The sequence below is a fragment of the Moschus berezovskii genome, chromosome 5 (assembly GCF_049115385.1).
Source record: "Moschus berezovskii isolate FMDL1 chromosome 5, NW_MosBer_1.0, whole genome shotgun sequence".
In the NCBI taxonomy this organism is placed as follows: Eukaryota; Metazoa; Chordata; class Mammalia; order Artiodactyla; family Moschidae; genus Moschus; species Moschus berezovskii.
In genome coordinates this window covers 123,078,284-123,093,683 of record NC_142464.1, presented here as the reverse complement: position 1 = coordinate 123,093,683, position 15,400 = coordinate 123,078,284, and the positions used below count along the sequence as shown (strand labels likewise).

The window sequence follows — 15,400 nt, the reverse complement described above, 5'->3', positions numbered from 1 at the left end:
ATTTCCAGGCTAACTTCGCAAATGCCCTCTCAAGGGCATCACCGGTCAGTGTTCTCTTTTTTCCTGAAGACGCAAACGTCTCCCTGCCTGCACCCCTGTCCTGATGTTGTCTGCAGAAGAGGCTCTACCGCGTGCCCAGGTTGGAGCCCCCCCAACCTTCCATCTGCCCGAGCCCCTGAGGGACCAGCATGGACGCCTGGTGCCCTTGGCCTGCTCGGATGCCCTGTCTGAAGCCCCCTCGCTGAGTTCCATTAACCCCCACCCCGCCCCGTTTACCCTGGCAGCTGCTGCACACAGGGCCAGGGTCTGTCTGTCCTCCCTGCTGTAGGCCTGGCCGACATGAAGCCTTCCCTGGCCTCCCGGCCTTGGAGACTCCCCGCTCCGTGCCTGCGCTGTTGCCTCTGCTTGTCTCGTTTCCGAAGGTGGACACAGCCTTTGGGGCCAGCCCTGGAGCCACGGTCACACCCCAGCTGGCAATGCACAGTGGGGTCTCCTCTCACAGGGACCACGAACAGCAGCTTGGGGGTGGCTTCAGGGCCAGGCTGGCTAGACAGACAGAACTTGGGGGATGCAAAGGGGATGAATGGCTTGACCTCCTGTGTCCACTGCTGCCTAGAGTCTAAAGGTGGACGGGGCTCTCCGGCCTGGGTCAGCACCAGCCCCCAGGAGCCCTCCTTGGCCTCACCTCTGAATCACAGTGACCCCAGGGAGAAAGATGGCAGCTTGCAGGAGGCAGGGTGTCTGTCCTTGCCCTTCCCAGCACTCAGCTCTCGTGGCTGATGAAGGGCCTCCACGCTCTACACGCTGCTGTGCCCAGGCCTAGGCGGGGGTGCTGCCTGGGTGTGTCCCTCGTGACCCCCCTAAGAGAGCCCTGCGGCTCAGAGGGTGGGGGCGGCACTCAGGAAAGGCGAGCTGCTCACAGCAGAATGAGGGTTTGATTCTAGCTGTCTTACCAACCTGCGCTGGAGTCGGCCACAGGGTGAAGACCGCTCGGGGGGCAGGTGGGGCTGAGCTGTGGGTGCTGTGGGTGTGGTGGTGGTAGTGGGTGGGGGTTATTCCCTTCCACTCACCGTCATTTCTCCACAAGAGAAACTCCCAGCTCTGGACCCGAGTGAGGCTGGGGTCAAACCCAGGTCTCCCACCACCAGCTGTGTGATGACTGGATGGTAGTCTCACCTTCCTAGGCCTCAGTCTTCTGCCCCAGAAAATGGGACACTAACCCCTCCCTCCCAGGAACAGAGTGAGACCGTGCACGTGAAGACCCCGGGCAGGGTCTAGGGAGACTCAGGCACTGGTGAAACCCACCCCCTGCCTTTCTCTCTTCAGTCCCAAGTCCCCTCCAGGCACCAGTGTCCCCATGGAAGTTCCCCCTTCCCCCAGCAGCCCTTCCCACCTCTGCATTCCAAGGTCCATCAGGAAACCTTTACAGCGTAAAAGTCAAGGGAAGGGGAGGGGGGACGACCTGCAGAAAGCTGACGGCGCATTAAAAGGCGCCACCAAGATGACCGGACACCCCCCAGCAAATAGCAGTGCGCACCAGCCCTCATGTTCCGTGAATCCCTGCAGAACCCGCCAAGTGCGCGGGCACACCGACTCCTCTGGGCCCAGTAAGCCTTCGTCAGTTTAACCATCACACCCTCCAGTGCTCTCCGCGTGGCGCCCTCTGGCACCGAGGACTCCCTTCCTGGGATGTCCTCAGCCTACACAGGTCTTCCCGGGCTTTGTGCTGCTCCGCCCTGTCCAGTAAAGTCACCATCAGAGCATCTATCTGTGCCCTGAGCCGCCCTCGTGCGAGCAAGTGTCAGGCCCTGTGTTCTAACCCCCAGTGCGGAGTTACACCCCATTTCCCAGGAGGTACCTGACCTGCCCAGATCCCTCTCTGTGACACTGATCTGTTTCTCTGGATGGAGTCAAGCGTGCAGGACAGCTGGGGGCACACCCGCGGTGCTTCCTCTGACTCATTCCGGGGTCCCAAGGGGGCCAGGAGTCAGCCCTGGCTTTGCAAATGCCCAAGTTCTCTTAGAACTTGGCCTGAGTGGCAGTACCTGGAAATGGCCAAGTTCCCTGACCCACAACCAGGCAGACAGCAGAGACAGGAGGCTCTCTCAGGCCAAGAAAACAGGAAGTAAACTTCAGATGAGAAACCAAATCAACCAAACAAAAAAGATAATGGCAGGCGGTCAGACTGTTTTTCGCTGCTTTGCCAGGACTCCAGACCAAGAAGACTCTTTCTCCCCTCCAGAGCAGCCACTACCCCTCCCAACCCCCACTCTGCCGGGATGGAGGCTGGCCCCAGGCAGGGGCAGACACAGACACCAGGGTAACCTGCCCCAGCCCCAGGCCCAGCCGCTGTTTTAAACCCCTTTGTTCAAATGAACTCAGGTGGAAGAGCGAAGGGTGGCGCAGAGAGCTGGGAGGTGGGCACCTCACCTGCCTTCGCGGTCCCAGAGGAGCAACGTGACTCCAGCCGCCTGTGCGCAGAGAGGCGCCGCCCGCAGCACCTACCTTTCTCTTGTTGGTCGGGCAGATGTAGAAGTTGTCAATGACGGTGGTGGCGCCAGGCTGGAGGGTGAGCTTGGTGTAGGACGTCCCGAAGTCCGACGACCTGGGGGGACAGGACAACAGCTGTCAGCAACGGGTCCCCGCCACGCCTGTGTGTCCCGAGGGTGTCCGGCACAGGCTGTGTGCCAGGGGTCTCTGGGGACGCCCAGGACTCGCCCAGCTCTGTCTTCCAGCGAGCCACGTGCCCCGGGCATTCCACAATGTCACACCCTGTCCATGGTCTGTGTGAGTTCTGCCGTAGCTGCATCACTCTCATTAGGAAGGGTCTCGCAGGTCCTGGCCACGTTTTTTTGATTCCTCAGAAAACCCTGACAGATTATGTCCCTATGTCCATCTGGCAGAGGGCCAGAGGGGATCTGTTCCTGCCTGAAATCACTCAGCTAACAGGAGGCCAACTCAAGAGGTGCATACTAGCCCGCCCATGAAGAGCTGGCGTCCTGCTTGTTCTACAGAAGGTCCCCACCGCCCTGAGTCCTGTCTGCTTGTCCATTTCCCTTTCTGGACCGTGAGTTCCTCCAGGGAGTGGCACCCTCCTTCCTAACCACGTGTGCCCCCAGGGCCCCTGGAATCAGACCCCTGTCCTCAAGCCAGCTGGTGGGCGTCAGCACCCGCTGTACTCAGCAGGGCCTGGAGGCCGGGCCCTCCTGCCCAGGGGCCCATGTTCCTGTCTGTAAGGCAAGGCCTGCAGGAAGGAACCTCCAAGCTCTAACCTCCGCCCAGAGCAGCCGCAGCAGCGGAAGAGGTACAGGCATCAAGGGCGATTTCACAGCAGCCAGCGCATCGGGACATGGGACTAACCCCATGTCGGAGCTCAGCACCCTCAGCTGAGCTTGGCTCAGGACCCTGGGCCCAGCGCTCCTTGGGACCAGCCAGTTAAAACGTGCAGTGACCGCAGAGCTGGAGGCACAATCCAACCCGGGCGGCACTTTCCACCCCCTCCCTAAACCGACACGTGGAGTTCCAGAGGCCTCAGTTTCTCCCAGAGCATCCAGTCTTCTGACTGGTCAGGAAGCACATCCTGAGGTGGGGACACGGACAGGAGTGGGCGCCCAGGGCTGCTGAGGCCCACTGGACTGGATCCCCTTGAACCTATCCATCTGATCACCACTGAGATGGGTGGGACAGAGCTGAGCTCTGGGGCTGAGGGTGGCCAATCCCAGCTATTGGCGGGGGCTCAGCTGGTATCCGGTCCTCAGACCCCAGCACTGTGTGGGGCCTGGGCTGCAGGTGGCCAGGGCAGCCCCTTCCCCTCTCTGGACCCATCGAAGGGCTGGATCAGGCTGTAAGCCTCAGGCTTCCCCAGTGTAGCCGGGGTCCCGGGGGAGGCCTGGAGCCGCCCAGGGTAAGCACCCCCCCACCACAGGCAGTGCTGTAGCTCCATCCCATCATAGAACACCCTCACCTTTCTACAGGGATGTACTTCCTCCCTGCCTCTTCCCTAAGCCTGCCCTTTCCCAGAGGCTCTAGGAAGATGGGTCGTGTTTATGGCCCTGGTGCTCAGTGGCTCCTTGTCCCCCGAGGTCAGGTCCCTCAAAGGCCTGAGGTCACAAGGTCCTTCCCCAGGCCAGGACAGAAATCAGCCCCTGTGCCCCCTGACTCCCGGGAACTCCAGCAGGGGCTGCCCCACCCCCACCCCGTCTCCTTCTCCCAACAGGGTCCTCTGCCTCTCTACCCACTCCCTTCCCCAAGGAGGGCCCTCCGGAGAGAACAAAGCACCAACCCAGGGGTCATTAGGGAAGCACTTACTCTCAACACCTTGGAGAATTGATTTTCCCTGGGAAGGAGGAAGCCGGAGGCCCATTACGGAGGAACTGATTCAAAGACCCGGGGAATTCCAGAACCCCCAGGGAAATAAACAGCTGTGGTTGGAAGCTCGTGCCTGGCAATCTCCAGCCTCTTGATCCCCTCCCTTCTCCGTCCCACCCCCAACAAGCCACCTCTAAGCCCTGCAATGGGCTCTGCCTCCAGGACACTTGGCCGGCTACCCTTCCCTCCATCCAGACACCCCAGCCCAGCTGCCTCCCTTCCCCCATCTGTGGCCACAGCAGCCTGTTCACACCTGCTGGTGTGAGCCCTCAGCAGGGAGAGAGTGGGACCCAGGCCCTGCAGCCTGGGAATATATTCTATCAGGGCCCAGGGAGGTGGCTGATAAAAGAGCAAAAACATAGCTCTGTCAACGGAGACGAGGACTGTGCAGAAGCGTAAGCAGGGTGGGGGACAGAGCGGGCAGTAGAGTGCTGGCTCAGAGCGTGGCAGGGAAGGCCCCTCAGACACTGGGCTGAGATGGAAAGAAGGGAAGAGAGAGTGCTTCGAGCCAGCTACAGACACCAAGGACGGCCAGCCACCCCCAGGAGCTCAGAGAGAGAGGCACGGAACAGATTTCCCCTAGATCCTCCAGGAGGACCCAACCCTGCCAACACCCAGAACCCAGGCTTCCAGGCTCCAGACTGCGGACAACAGTTTCCATTGGCTAAAGGCCGCATGGTACTTCATATGACAACCGCAGAAGCGAGCGCTGTTCCAGGTAGACGGAGGCGCAGCTGCAAAGGCCCACAGACGGGGCCCGCTCTCCCCTCTCCTCTCTGGACGGGGAAGGAGGGGTCTGCTCAGAGCGAGTCCAGCTGAAAGCATCAGGAATGCCTCGCCCTCAGGACAGTGCGGTCCACTTCCTCAAATGGCCATTAGCCCCAGGTTCCAGGCTACTTGCCAGGGACTGGGAGCATCAGTTCATTCATCCACTCTTTCGCTTATCTCTTTTCTTTTGTTCAGTTCTTTTGTGCTGTAAGCATCACACTAGGACTGGGAACTGAAATTTCTGTATTTAAATCCATTCCCACCACACATGCTTATTGAATATCTACTAAGCGCTGGTCACTTCATCCCCTGGTGAGTAGGACGGACACTGCCTGGCCCTGTGGGGATGGCAAGCTGGCTGGCGAGACAGAGAGAGCAGACAGATGGACACATCCAGAGAAGCTTGGGAGACTCTAAGGGGGGATGTCACCCCGCTAAAGGCCAGGAGCCATGCTCAGCCCCTCTCAGGCCCAGGGACCGTGCTCAGCTGCCATGACACCCTCAGTTCAGTTCAGTTCAGTCGCTCAGTCGTGTCTGACTCTTTGCGACCCCATGGACTGCAGCACACCAGGCCTCCCTGTCCATCACCAGCTCCTGTAGCTTAGTCAACTCATGTCCATCGAGTCGGCGATGCCATCCAACCATCTCATCCTCTGTCACCCCCTTCTCCTCTCACCTTTAATCTTTCCCAGCATCAGAGTCTTTTCAAATGAGTCAGTTCTTTGCATCAAGTGGCCAAAGTAATAGACTTTCACCTTTAGCTTTAGTCCTTCCAATGAATATTTAGGACTGATTTCCTTTAGGATGGACTGGTTGGATCTCCTTGCAGTCCAAGGGACTCTCAGGAGTCTTCTCCAACACCACAGTTCAAAAGCATAAGTTCTTCGGCGCTCAGCTTTCTTTATGGTTCAACTCTCACATCCAAACACGACCACTGGTAAAACCATAGCCTTGACTAGATGGACATTTGTCGACAAAATAATGTCTCTGCTTTTTAATATGCTGTCTAGGTTGGTCACAGCTCTTCTTCCAAGGAGCAAGCGTCTTTTAATTTCATGGCTGCAGTCACCATCTGCAGCGATTTTGGAGCCCCCAAAAATAAAGTCTGACACTGTTTCCCCATCTATTTGCCATGAAGTGGTGGGACCGGATGCCATGATCTTAGTTTTCTGAATGTTGAGCTTTAAGCCAACTTTTTCACTCTCCTCTTTCACTTTCATCAAGAGGCTCTTTAGCTCTTCTTCACTTTCTGCCATAAGGGCGGTGCCATCTGCATATCTGAGGTTACTGGTATTTCTCCCACAATCTTCACTGCCCAGCCAATCCACAGATGCCCCATCTTGTTGACTCTTCCTCCTGAGTTGTTTACATTTCATGGCAGCACCAGCAGCACTCCACCCAGGCCCTCTCCATCTCCCGCTGTCCCTGAGGGGGTCCCAGTGGGTGACGGGATCGGTGGAGGGGGAGGCCCATGCTGGCCGGGTGGCTGGTGACCCCCACGGCGGGGGTGAATGAATTTCCAGTGGCTGCTGTAACAAGTGACCAGACACTGAGTGACTTACAGCAAGACACATCCATCATTATGCAGCTCAGGAGACCAAAAGTCCAAAATGACTTTCTGTGCTAAGGAAGGTCCGTGGTGGGGGTAATCTGTTTCTTGGCCTTTTCCAGCTTCCGGAGGCCTCCTGCACTCCTTGGCTCGTGGCCCCACCTCCATCTTCAAAGCAAATGCCTCCAGTCTCCGCTTCCACAGCCAAATCTCCTTCATCTATAATCAAAGTTCTCTCTTACTCATATGATAAAGACCCTGGTGATTACACAGGGCTCACACAGATAATCCAGGATAATCTCCCTATCTTTTTGTTGTTGCTGTTGTTCAAGCCACAAGGCTTGTGGGATCTTAGTTTCTGGATCAGGGATTGAATCCAGAGCCCTGGCAGTGAAGGTGGCCTAACCGCTGGGCCACCAGGGAACACCCTCCCTGTCTCTCCATCTTATCACAGCTGCAAAGTCCCCTTTGCCATGTGACGCATCCACAGGCTTCGAGGATTAGGATGTGATACCTTTGAGGGTTCCTGGGGGAGGAAACAGCAACCCACTCCACTATTCTTGCCTGGGAAATCCCATGGACAGAGGAGCCGGTGGGCCTCAGTCCACGGGATGGCAAAGAGTCGGATGCGACTGAGCACACACAGAAACAGCAGCACAGCAGCAGTCTTTGGGAGGCATTGTTTTCCCCTCCCCGAGTGGACACTTGAGCCAGATCTGGGGCACCATGAGAAGCAGGGTGAGCAGCCGGAGGGGCTACCGTGGATCGCGAGAGAGACGACAGGGCCAGGGGCTGACGAGGTGGACGGGCCAGGCGTGAACCGCCCCAGACACCACAGAGAGCCCGGGACTGCCCTGGATTGCAGGCACCACTTACTGGATTGAAAAGAACGCAGAAGATGTCATTATAATGTCATATTGGTTGCCGTGCCCTGCCGTACCAAGTCGCTTCAGTTGTGTCCGACTCTTTGCAACCCTATGGACTGTGGCCCCCCAGGCTCCTCCGCCCACGGGATTTCCCAGGCAAGAACACTGAAGTGAGTCACTGTGCCCACCTCCAGGGGATCTTCCCGACCCAGGGATCAAACCCACGTCTCCTGCGGCTCCTGTGTTATAGGCGGATTCTTCACCGCTGAGCCACCAGGGAAGCCCCATGTTGGTTGCCTGTTGACATAGTATTTTGGATATACCGAACTAAATAAAATCTATAAGATGCATCACACCCTTTTCTTTAATTTTTTAAAGAATACTTAATTTTTTAAGAGGACTTTTAGGTTCAGAGCTAAATCGAGAGGAAGGTACCGAGGTTTCCCGGGTCTTCGTGCCCCGACACATGCGTAATCTCCACTCCCCGCCTGAGCAGCAAGTGTATTCCAGCTGGCGCGCCCGCAGTGAGGCCAGAATCATCACCCAGAGTCTACAGCTTACACGGGGGCCACTCTTGGGTTGTACGTTCTATGGACAAACGTGCGGTGACAAGGACCCACCACCAGAGGGTCACACAGAGCAGCGTCACTGCCCTAAATCACCCTGGGCCCACCGGGGCACCCTCCCTCCCCACCCCAACCCCGTAACCACTGACCCTTTCAGTGTGTCCGTAGTTCTGCCTTTTCTAGAATATCACGTACCATACTGGGATCATGCCATCCATAGCCTTTACAGACCGGCTTCTCTCCCTTAGAAATATACCTTCCCGGTGACTCCAGGTCTTTTCATGTCACCTGTTTCTACTTTTTCATGACAATCCACAGGTGACTCGCATCCTATTTCTACCAGGCTCGCTGGTCTGGACTCAGATGGAGGCCGTGGCGGGCTCTGCAGGGTGTGAGCGGGGCTCTGTGGTCGGGTCTGCGTACCCGTCTGGAATGCGCAGTCTCGGGGGGGTGAGCAGAGTGACCAGGTGACACGTGTTAGACAGTGTCTCGAAGCAGCCGGCAGGAGCACAACATCACTGCTATTTTAGGAAGACTGGAGTGACTGAGGGGTGGGGGAGGAGCAGAGAGGAAGGCAGGACGTGTGCCCAGGGGGTGGAATCGCTTGAGCAGGGGCAGGTGAAGCGTTAGATGGTGGGAGGCGGTGGAGGGTGGCCTGGGCGGCAGGGGAGATGCTGCTCAGATGGGGTGTGGCCCCCGGGGTGGCTTAGGACTGGACTGGGAGTCAGGACAGACCTGAGGCTTGCTCACCAGCACCCGACTAATCCTGCAGGACGCAGTGGGGCTGGAAGATGGGAGAGTTCAGAGAAGCACATTTTCCCCGTGCCCACAGCCTAGGCCACCCCTCACCTGGCACCGGTCAGGGGAGTCCTGAGACCCCTGAGGTCGAGAGGTACTGTGGTATCAGGGTAACTGGGAACAAGGGGTCTGGTGGTCGGGGTCTGGGCCGTGCCCCTCGCTGCTACTACATGTGAGCTCCAGGCACACACTCAGGGTTGGACATTGGTTTCCCCTTCAAGCACCAGAGGGATGGAGTCAGGGTCCCTGGGGCCACTGTGAATGGAAAAGGCCGTGGTCACGTGCCCTTCACCTTCAGTGTCCCTGCCTGTTATCTGCCTCCTGGCCTCCCTGCCCTGAGGCCGGTTTCCTTGGGGAAACCCTCACCCAGGCAGACCTTGTTTCCTGGGGGCCACGCATGTGTCCAGATTTCACTTCATTCTTTCCTCAGACCACCTGCTTCTCAAAGAAATACAAGTAGAGGAACAAGTCCAGCAGGGACGGTGTCTGTGTTGAGAAGATTTATTCCAAGAAAGGAAAGTGGAGTGCTGCACGGTCCCTGCCTCTTCCTGTGGGTCCGAGGGCTGCCGGAAATAAGCACCGCTCAGTATGCAAACCAGAGATGGAAATCAGGACTGCCGGGGTCAGCCCAGACGCCCGATGATGCACGGGGCGGGTCCCCGTCTCTTCCCTGGAGTGCGGTATCTCTGTTATGAGCTCACCAAGCTTGAGGCACGGGTGACTCAATTAAATGCCTCCCATTCCTGATTCTTCTCTAAAGTCCCCACAGCCCCGGGTACCAACCCTGAACCTAGTGCTGCCTCCCCCTGCAGTGCCACCAGGTTCCAGAACAGGAAGGCTGGGTGACCTCCAGTGAGCAAGTATCCGTCTCTGGGCAAGTTTCCCATAGAAGCCAATCAGATTTGCCTGATGTCTGAACACCAGCCAACAAGTGCTCCCTGGACTTGCCTGTTGAGGGGAGACCTACTGATTCATCTCAGGATGGTCAAAATTCCTGTGAGAGCTGAGCATGTCCAGAAGGGAGAACAGGAGTGAGGGCAGGAGGGAAATAGGAGGGTGGGGCAGAGGGGGAAGAAGAGAGGAGCAGGGAGCGGTGCTCACCCAGGGTCTCCTCGGGGCCAGGCCTCCTCCCAACCTGCACCCTGACCTTCCCCAGTGCTAAGGCCGTCTCCAAGTTCTTCTGACTGTAACTCAAAAGTGATCATCCCATCTAGATTTATTCAAATTAAAAATTTTGAATAAAAATAGACTCTACATCCAGCAAATATATATATATGAAAGGCAAGTGCAGTTGGAAAATTGCTATTTGTAAATTGGCTGCTTAATTGCTAAGTGTTTGTATATATGCACTTTTTAAAAAAAATGATTTAATTGAACCGTTTTCATACTCTGTAATTATTTCATTGGCAGGGACATGTGTTCAGCTCCTGCCCCTCCCCCACGGGTGAGCCCCCGGCTCCTAGAATCTCCTTGGCTACCTTGGAAAACCATGCAGGTGGGAAGAGGGCTGCCCCCTGCAATCTTGTGGTCTTGAGCAAGGCCTGGACCTCGGCGAGACTTGGCAAGACTTGGTTTGTTTATCTGTAAAATGGGCCAACGGCACAGACCTCAGACACCCACAATGAGACTGGACATGGTGGGAGGAGGGCCCGTGTGACGGACTCATGTTCACGGGGCCACCTGAGGGGTGCTGACCCTGCAGCGTGTGTGTGTGTATCTCTGGCTGGATGCATGGCTGCATGGACTCGCCTCCTGTGCCCCGATGATCAGGACTCTGAAGACCAGCACTGCCCCTGCACGGTCACTGTGCAAAGCCCCTGGACAGACCCCAGGGCTGTGCTGGGGCCTGAGGCCCAGCTGGGAAGGGACGTATGCAGAGCCCCCTGGGGATCTATGGCACAGCCTGGACTCAACTCTGGTCTCTGGGCACCTCCTCAGCTCCCTCCCAGCAGAGGGGGCATTGTGTGTTAGAACGGTTTCCCAGCTGACCACCCTGCTGATGTGAGATGAGAAGGGACGGATGGCGAGGGGCCACCACCCCGGGGTCCTCAGGAACCAACAACCCCAGGGGCCCTGGGAAGATGAGGCTTTAATCCGCCACCCAGGGCAGCCAAATTCACCCTTGTGGAATCATCGAGGGAAAGATATGCCCAAGCTGCTGATAGACAGGCAAGTCATTCTAGAAAATTCCATGATGTGGCTTGAGATTTTGAGTGTGAAATGTGGAGTCAGGTGCCAGCTGGGTGGGTGAGCTCCTGGAAGGTGTCTCAGTGTGCCCTTGATGGGGCATGACAGCAGGGGTGGGGAGATGCCAGTTAGGTTGCCCTGAGGCTCTGAGACCATGGTCTCCCTCCAATGGGAAAGGCGTATTGGGGGAAGATTAATAGACATGGGGACTCACACGCATTGGACACCACATCCAGGGCAGAGCTCAACCTCCCTCAGACAGGACGATCACATTGGGTCAGGAGCACGCCTTCCCATTTTACAGGTGGGAAAACTGAGGCTCATATCACCTGCCTTGCTCAGGATCTCACGGCAACTATAGGATGCTCAGTTTAAGCCCAGGCTGTTGGCTCAAGTTGCCCCCTCTGCTTCACCCCAGGCTGTGTCCAGACTTGCACTCCTGTCCCTGGGGGCTTCACAGGGCCGGGCACTCACCCCATGTGGCTGGACTTTCCAACTCCATTTCTCCCTCTCGCAGAGCCTAGCGGGTGATGCTCTCTGCCGTGTCAGCGTTCATACGCTGACCACGGCCCACCCCCACTCCGGAGTCCTCTCAGTATTTCCTGTGGGTTTTCTCCCCGGTTGAAAGCTTCTCCTTAACTCGAGCCCAAGTCTTTTTTTTTTTTTAATCTATTTTATTGAAGTTTAGTTGATTTGCAATGCTGTGTTAGTTTCTGCTGTACAGCAACACGACTCAGTGTCCTCCCTGCTGGCTCAGATGGGAAAGAATCCGCCTGCAGTGCAGGAGACCCGGGTTCGGTCCCTGGGTTGGGAAGATCCCCTGGAGGAGGGAAAGGCTACCCACTCCAGTATTCCTGCCTGGAGAATCCCATGGGCAGAGAAGCCTGGTGGGCTACAGTCCATGGGATCACAAAGAGTCGGACATGACTGAGCGGCTAACATGTTCACTTCCATATACTCTTTCACATTCTTTTCCATTATGATTCCCCCAGGATATTGGATACAGTTCCCTACGCTTTGCAGTGGGACCTTGTTGTTTACCCATCCTGTATACAATGGCTTGTACCTGCTAACCTCAAATCCCACTCCATTCCTCCCCCATCCCCTCTCCTCATTGGCAGCCACAAGTCTGTTCTCTGTTTCTGTGAGTCTGCTTCTGTTTCAGAGAGTTCACTTGTGTCAGATTTTAGATTTCACGTGTAAAGGATATCACGCGGTATTTGTCTCTGACTGCACTCAGTGGGATAATCTCCAGGTTCGTCCATGTTGCTACAAAGGGCATCATTTCTTTTTATGGCTGAATAATATTCCAGTGTATATAAGCACCACCTCTTCTTATCCATTCATCTGTTGATGGACATTAAGTTGTTTCCATGTTTTGACTCCAAGCCCAAGCGTAAGCTCAGGCAGTGTTTCCGGCCAGCCCAGAGGAACCCCTTAGCAGGGGCCCCCGATTTTCCATGCCAGAACTCACGATCACTTGCCAATGCCCGCCTCTCCACCCAGGAAGTGTCTGCACCAGGAGCTCAGCTCCCAGCCAGCTCTCCCACATGTGGTTTCGAGCCCCCCTGCCATGGCTCTATGGATGCTCTGTGCCCACCTGTGTTAGGTGCTGTGAAACTTGTCAGCGGATCTTTCTAGAACACAGCTGGACTGGGCAGGGCCTGCTTCCATAGCCCCACCTGCAGCTCTGCCAACACTTCAGGGGTGGAAAGTGGTGCAGGGCCTGGGACCAGGCCACCCTGCAAGACTGCCCGCAGGACGGTTTGCTCGAGCCGGCTCCTGACCGGCTGCATCCGCTCCCTCCATAGTGAGGATCACGTCCTTTTCAATGAGCCTGCCTTATCCTTCAGAATCCCTGAGGCATGTGATTCCTTCGGCTCAAGAGTTCCTTCCAGCGCACCTTCCTTGAGCGCCTGTTCTGTGCCGGCTTTGTGCTGAGCGTGGAGGGCAGGGGAGGGGGGTTCTGCGGCTGGTGGTGCCAATGCAACTGTTCTTCCTGTTCAGATGCTGGAAACTCCACACCCAGCAGTCAGCAGGCGCTGCCTGAGCCCCTCCTCCTGGACCCTGCCCCTCCTGAGACCTCCTCACAGACCAGCGGCAAAGGACTTACACCCAGCTTAGCAGGGGGCCACCAGGAACCTGTTCTGGGCTGTTCCAGTGTCCACTCTGAAGGAGCAATGCTCCTGCCATGTCTAGTGAGAAGCAGGGCAGGGTACCTGACTCTAGGAGTCCAAGATCCAGGAAAAGGACCTTGGATATGGGGCCAAAGAGGAGCCTGGAGCCCGGAAAGGGGCCAGGAGCTCTCAAAGCCTAGGGGGAGGTCGGTACAGTGCCAGGGCCTCCTGGGGAAACCTGAGCAGAGGTGCCTGGGGTCCCAGAGAACTCAGGGGGAGGTGTCGGGGGGCTCCTGGGGAATCTAGGGGAGGAGTGGGTGGGGAGGGGTCTCCCAGGGAAGCTAACAAAGGCTCTACGTGTGCCTGTGGGTCTGAGGAGGGCTGGCGGGGGAGCTGGCAGGAACGGAGAAGGGAAGGGGAGAAAGAGGGCAGAGGACAAAGCAGGAGTGTTTTTCCAGAAGCTTCCCTGACAGTCAGCCCCACCCAGGTGCGGTAGGGAGTTGTCTGCTCCGCGCGGCGGTGGTGAAGCAGCGAAAGCCCGGGTCTCAGGCAGAGGCTGTGGAGCGGCGCGGCCCGGAGCCCAGAGGAGATACTGCACTGGCCACGGGGCTGAGGCTGCTCCAGGTCCAGGATAAAGAGGCTGGGTGTACGACCGCCTCTGACCTTCACTCCCACCAGCGACCCTGACCGCACAAAGAAACTGAGACGCAAGCAGGTGGAGCCGCCTGCCCGGCTCACGAAAGGGACAAAGCGAGGGACTCTGAGTTTTCAGCTGGGCATCGGATTCTTCCAGTCTCCAGCTCCATGGATGTTTCTGTTGGTTTTACTTCTGGGGTTGGGAAGATGACCCAAGGCAGAGAGGGGGACACCTTTGCAATGACTCTGTTCCCAGCTATGGGGTCTTTCAAACTGGGTTACAACCATGGGGGCTAAATGAGGGCCGTGTTGCTGGACGTGTCCCTGGGCACCGTCCTGACAGGGGCAGGGTTCGCCAGGCACAGCCGAAGCTGCCCGCTGCTCACCTTGACACACAGGTCTCGACCTCGAGGACCCTGCCTTTGCAGCTGCCCTGCACCCCTCAGCCGGGTGTACCTGCCAAGGCCAAGGTGACTCTGGTGGCCCTGATGGAGGGGGGCTTTGGAGAGGCTGGGGGGTAGCCCATGTCACTCTGGATTTGTTGGGAAGGACACACAAGCTGGTCTGACAGTGGGATAGGCCAGTCGCTCCCTGGGGACAGGCCCTGCCGTGTCTGGTTTCTCTCCCCCTCTGCCCAGGGTGAAGCACAGCAACGCACACCATCTCCTGAGGAGCGCATCGATTTGGGAGGATGCCAGGCCCCTCCGAAGCCCAGAAGTGTCATTTCAAATAGGAAGTGCCCAAATAGAACGAGACAAATAATAACACAAATGACTTGCTGCAGACCAGAGCACGCAGTTCCCGAGAGCTTCCCAATTCCGCAACCGCCTCATTATGGGTGGTTGGGGGGCGCGGCCGGGAATTCCCAGCAGGAGTTGGGGTGGGGGGCAGAGGAGCTGGAAGAATGCTTGAGGTGGGGGGTGGGAGGTTTGGCATCAAAGCCTGGTGGGGGCTGGGTCAGGTTAGGCGACCCTCATGACCTGGAATCCACCCTTAGGAAAGTTCCGGAAGTGTAACGATCCACACCCGATAAAATGTCCTTCCTGATAAGCTGACACACTCTCCACTCTTCTGGGATTCATTAAAAGAAAAAAAAAAGAACGAGAACAGAAAGCAGCTCCAACAGTAACAGGAAAACAATCTTCCAGTTCAACCAGCAACCGGGTCCCTTTATCCCAATGTACAGTCCTTGTCCGCAAGAGAACACGTTTCTATGAGGCCATTCAGTTCAGCTGGGCCCAAGTTCTGATCTGACTGTATAATTGCAAGGTCAGCATTTCCTGCCCGCTGTGTAATGTTCCATCCAGGGCAGGTGGCGGGATTGATGGGTCATTGGTCAGGAAGAACTTCTTAAAAGCCTTTCCAAAAACAGTGAGTGCCTACTATGCACTGTGCATTTTGGAATTCGACTATTATTTCTAATGTAAACCCCTCTGCCCCTTCCCTGGGATTAAGTCTCAGGGGCTTTAAGCTCCTGCATGGCTTTTAGAAAGTATATTCTTGGATCCTATAAACTCTCAGAACTCAATAATTTAAAAGCAAGAG

At 56.7% G+C, this 15,400-nt stretch overlaps 1 protein-coding gene across 1 annotated transcript in view; it reads right to left on the bottom strand.

The window, feature by feature from the left end:
- SORCS2 (sortilin related VPS10 domain containing receptor 2) overlaps positions 1–15,400 on the bottom strand; it is a 503,745-nt gene that overhangs the window by 193,763 nt on the left and 294,582 nt on the right. Inside the window, exon 3 of the mRNA XM_055435186.2 lies at positions 2,506–2,605. Within this exon, the coding sequence (XP_055291161.2) occupies positions 2,506–2,605 (100 nt within the window). The remainder of the gene's footprint in view (positions 1–2,505; positions 2,606–15,400) is intronic.